The sequence below is a fragment of the Zingiber officinale genome, chromosome 6B (assembly GCF_018446385.1).
Source record: "Zingiber officinale cultivar Zhangliang chromosome 6B, Zo_v1.1, whole genome shotgun sequence".
Lineage (NCBI taxonomy): Eukaryota > Viridiplantae > Streptophyta > Magnoliopsida > Zingiberales > Zingiberaceae > Zingiber > Zingiber officinale.
Window position 1 is genome coordinate 121,511,697 of NC_055996.1, and position 5,263 is coordinate 121,516,959.

General features: G+C 47.4%; 1 protein-coding gene across 1 annotated transcript; it reads left to right on the forward strand.

Annotated features, from left to right (window-relative positions):
* The first annotated feature begins 4,027 nt into the window (after positions 1 to 4,027).
* Positions 4,028 to 4,501, forward strand: LOC121991480 (uncharacterized protein K02A2.6-like). Its single transcript, XM_042545477.1, has one exon. It carries the CDS (start codon positions 4,028 to 4,030, stop codon positions 4,499 to 4,501), a length of 474 nt encoding a protein of 157 aa, XP_042401411.1.
* The last annotated feature ends 762 nt before the right edge of the window (positions 4,502 to 5,263 follow it).

A 5,263-nucleotide genomic window follows, 5' to 3' on the forward strand; every position in this document is an offset into this window, starting at 1 on the left:
CATAATAACTAAAGTCTAGTTCTTTTATTAAGTCAGTGATCCAGCAGTAAGGACGGGGGACCCCCTTTGAGGGAAGTCAACGCCACGTGGAGGTCAAAGGTCAAACGGCCGATCGAAAAAGGGGGGGCCGACCGACCGAACGGGGACTAAGCGGAAGCAAAGACAACCCGACGGGGAGTCGGGTCTCCGACGCTCATGGTGAACAGGGTCGCCGGGCCAAGCGGGTATCTCGCTCGGCCGAGGCATAAAGCAGTAATGCTGTGAACAGTTTCATCCGAGCACACGACTGGGAATTGCCCGAGTGGATCAGCACCTTAGTCCGGTCGGACGTGATGGGACTGCCGAGCGGCCAGACGCTCGGCGCAGGAACAGAAGAGGTAAAGGACAAGGGAAACATCGGGGGACATTTTCTAACAACATGCGTGTCCAACGACTAAGTCATACGCTGACTTGAACCTTACTACAGAAGGTTATGTCGTCCCATCAGAGAGGTGCTCGGACTGTAGCAGTATGGAGTCAGGCAAGCTCCTCTGACAAGCCCACACCGAGGTATGGTTAGAGGACACGTATTCGTCTCGATATGTGTGCATGAGCCTCTTCATAGCTCTATATAAGGGTCCTCACACTTTGCCGGAGGTACGCATTCTCTGATATTCGAAGCCACCTCTTTACAGTTTCCTCTTGCCTGACTTGAGCGTCGGAGAGTCGTCGCCGGGAACCCCTTCCCGGCCCGACTTCCTTGCAGGTTCACCGGGGCTCCATACGACCGGCCGGAGATCCACGTCATCAGTTCGAAGAGCGCCACGTGCCCAGCGTCCATCGATTCAGCGTTCGGACAGGATCAGTCAGTATAAAAAGAACTTACTTAAAATGGTCCTACTCAATACACTTAGAGTGTACTAGTGTAATTTATTAGTCAAGATAAACTAATACCTACTTACACTACGACTAATCCAATGGTTTGTTCCTTTCCATCTTAGTTGTGAGCAACTGCTTATAATTGATAAAGAACTGATAATATGATCTTCTGTGTGTGATACCACACACCATGCTATCTACAATATAAATTAACTGAACAACTACACTTAACAAATAAATGTAGATATTTGACCAATGTGATTCTTTTATTTCAAAAGTAAATATTTACAAAAACTAGGCTTTTAGTATACACTCTAACATAGAGATCCCCCATGATGATGCCCTGATTATCCGAGCGGTAATAGCTAATTGACTGAGGTAATTTGCTGTCCATGACGACTCCACTTTATGGGTTCACCGACAATGAAGCATTGACGATTTGCCAACTGTGTTTGGCCGTCTCGCTCGAGGATGAGCCATTGAAGAGGACACAGATGACCAATTTCATCGTGGTGGATGCACGTCAGCCTACAACATCATTCTGGGCCGCTCGACACTGAATGAGTTCCAAGCGATGATATCCACTTTTTGCCAGAAGATCAAGTTCCCGGTAGGGGGACAAGGTGGGTGAGGTCAAAGGTGATCAATTGGCCACTAGGCGTTGCTACGTCAAGATGGTCAGAACGGAAGCACGAGCCGCCCGGAAGACACCATGCTTGGAGGTGAGTGCTATCATGGAGAAGCCTCCTGCTCTGGTTTACGATGAAAAGGAGGAGGTCCAGATCCATCCAAACCGATCAGAGGTGACAACCTTTATCGCCGTTGATCTAGAGAGCGAGAAAAAAGCAGAGTTGATCACCTGCCTCAAACGAAACTATGACATGTTCGCTTGGTCAACATATGAATTGTCTCATATTTCTTCAAGCGTGGCTCAGCATAAGCTGCATGTCCAACCGGACTCCCGACCGGTTAAACAGAAGAAGAGAGACTTCATCCCGGAGCAGAATTTGATCATCCGGGTAAAGATAGAAAAATTACTGGAGGTTGGCCATTAAGGGAAGTCCAATTCCCGAGTTGGCTCGCTAACATGGTACTGGTCTCCAAGCCAGGCAATAAATGATGGGTCTGCATCAACTTTCATGACTTAAATAAGGCATGTCGGAAGGACTTCTATCCATTGCCTCGGATAGAATAAATGGTGGACTCCACAGCAGGTTGTAAATTAATATGCATGCTCGATGCATACCAGGGCTACCACCAAGTATCGCTCGCCAGAGAAGATCAAGAAAAGGTTAGTTTCATCATGGCCGACGGAACCTATTGTTACAACGTCATATCGTTCGAACTGAAGAATGCCGGAGCCACCTACCAAAGACTAATGAATAAAGTGTTCTGAAGGCAGATCGGTCGAAATATGGAGGTCTATGTCGATGACATACTAATAAAATCCCTCCGAGTGGCCAACCTCTGTACGGACATCAAGGAGATGTGCCAAACTTTAAGAACCTATGGAATGAAGCTAAACCCCAGTAAGTGTTTGTTTGGCACAAGGAGCAGTCGTTTTCTCGGGTATATCGTTACCGAGTGGGGGATCGAGGCAAATCCAAGTAAAGTGAAGGCTCTATAAGACACATCTCCACCTCGCAATTTGAAGGAAGCCCAACGCTAACCGAACGGATCTCTGTGCTTTCAAGGTTCATTTCTAAGATGTCCGATCGAAGTCTACCATTCTTCAAAGTACTACATCGAGCTACAAGATTCCAATGGGACGCAGAGTGCGACCGGGCTTTGGAAGAGCTCAAGGAGTATCTTAACTCCTTACCTGTGCTAGCCAAGCCAAGCACCGGGGAACCTCTTTGGATCTATTTGTCATCCATCGAGCATGCTGTCGGATAGGCATTGGTCAAACAGAATGGCCATGAACAACAACCTGTGTATTTTTTTAAGCCATATATTTAAAGATATTGAATCTCGCTACACTGGTCTGGAAAAGTTAGCTAATGCTCTAGTGCTTGTCGCTCGTACCCTGGGAAAAGTCCTCCTCAACTCAGAAACATCCAGGCGGCTAATCAAATAGACAACTGAAATAAGTGAGTTTGATATCCAATATCAATCACGAACGACGATCAAAGCTCAAGCCTTGGCTGATTTTGTTACAGAGGTCCAGAACGCCAAACCGACAGCAACTTGGAGAATATATGTCAATGGTTCGTCCACTCAACAAGGCAGCGGGGTTGGCATTCTGCTCATTTCACCACAAGAAGACTAGATGCAACTTTCCATTTAGCTGGATTATCGGGACACTAGCAACGAAGCTGAGTATGAAACCTTGATAGCCGGCTTACAGGCAGCACGACATGTCGGAGCCACAAAAGTCCTCATTCACTTAGATTCTCAATTGGCCACCCAACAGCTATCAGGGACATTCGAGATTAGCATCTCCCAACTCAAATTATATGCAGAAGCCTTCGAGAAGTTAAAGGTAAATTTTCAAGAGGTTACTATACAGAAGATCCCTTGATCGGATAATCAAGTGGCAGATGAACTAGCTAAGTTAGCTAGTTCATTATCACTAGTCGTGATTAGTCAGCCAGTTGAACAGGTCTCACTGGTGGCGCACATCGAATGGATGGAAGGAGTGGTCTGCTCAAGTAACTGGAGGACACCACTGATCAAATTCCTCCGATCGGATATCACGTCGACCGACAGAGAGGTAGAACAGCTATTAAAGAAGAGGGTCGGACAATTCACCTTGGTCGGAGATCAGCTGTATAAAAGAGTCTTCTCCAGACCTTTACTTAAGTGCGTTGGACAAGAGGACACAGAGTATATCCTACAGGAAGTGCACTAAGGCTCCTGCGGAAGCCATCCGGGTGGCCGTTCGCTAGCCCGAAAGATCCTCCTGGTCAGATATTTTTGGCTAACTCTCCAAGAGGATGTTGCTCAGACAGTAGCTACCTGTCTGTCCTGCCAAAAGTATCATAACATCCCACATCGACCAACTGAGGAGATGAAAGCATCCATAGTATCTTGCCCGTTCGACCAATGGGGCATGGACATCATAGGACTGTTTCCCATGGCAACCGGTTAGCGGAGGTTCCTGCTCGTCGCTGTGGACTACTTCTTAAAATAGCTGGAGGTTGAACCATTGGCAAAGATAAGTGAATAGATGGTCATCAAGTTCGTCTGGCAGAATATCTTATACCGGTTCGGCATCCCCCGACGGCTTGTCTCATACAATGGGAGACAATTCGCCGATCGGAGGTTCAAAAAATTATGCAAAGGCTATGGTATCCAGGAGACCATCACCTCGGTGGCTTACCCCCAAAGCAACGACCAAGCGGAAGTCACCAATCAGGAGATTATCAGAGGATTGCGAGCTCAGGTAGACCATGCAGGAGGCAGTTGGGTCAACGAACTCCCTAGTGTCCTATGGGCCCTACGCATGACCCCAAAGGAAGTGACCGACGTGATGCCATTCCATCTGGTGTACGACGGTGAAGCACTAGTCCCTATGGAAGTCAAAGTGAAGTCCGATCGGGTGCAGCACTATGACGAGGAGAACGACGAGTGGAGACTGATGGATCTAGACTTGGTTGACAAAGCACGAGACAAGGCTGTCGTTCGACTGATGGCATACTAGCAGCGGATGAAGCATAACTATAATCGGAGGGTTATCCCGTGGTCCTTCCAAGTCGACAATCTAGTGTGGAAGAAGATAAAGACAATCGGTGATGTCACCAAACTCAAAGCTCCATGGGCGGGACCCTATAAGGTCATGCAAAAACTTCGCTCATGAGCATATTATTTGGAAGACAAAGACGGAAGACGACTCGAGCGACCGTGGAGTACAAACCACCTCCAACCCTATAGGGTCGGGTAAGAGGTGTGTGAATAGTTATATTTACCTGTATATGCGTGCATGACTTCCAAATGCAGGACAAATATGAATAAAATCACAAGTATTCCAGACTCATGAGTCGATCAGACAAATTAGGTCGAGCGGCGACCTTGAAACCTTGTCTTCATCAGCGGTCGAGCGACGACCTTAAACCCTAATCTTCATCAGCAGTCGAGTGGTGACCTTAAACCCTAGTCTTCATCAGCGATCGAGCGACGACCTTAAACCCTAGTCTTCATCACCGGTCGAGCGGCGACCTTAAACCCTAGTCTTCATCAATGGTCGAGTGGAGACCTTAAACCCTAGTCTTCATCAGCAGTCGAGTAGCGACCTTAAACTCTTGTCTTCATCAGCGGTCGAGTGGCAACCTTAAACCCTAGTCTTCATTAGCGGTCGAGCGATGACCTTAAACCCTAGTCTTCATCAGCAGTTGAGTGGCAACCTTAAACCTTTGTCTTCATCAGTGGTCGAGCGGTGACATTAAAGTCTTGTCTACATCAGTGG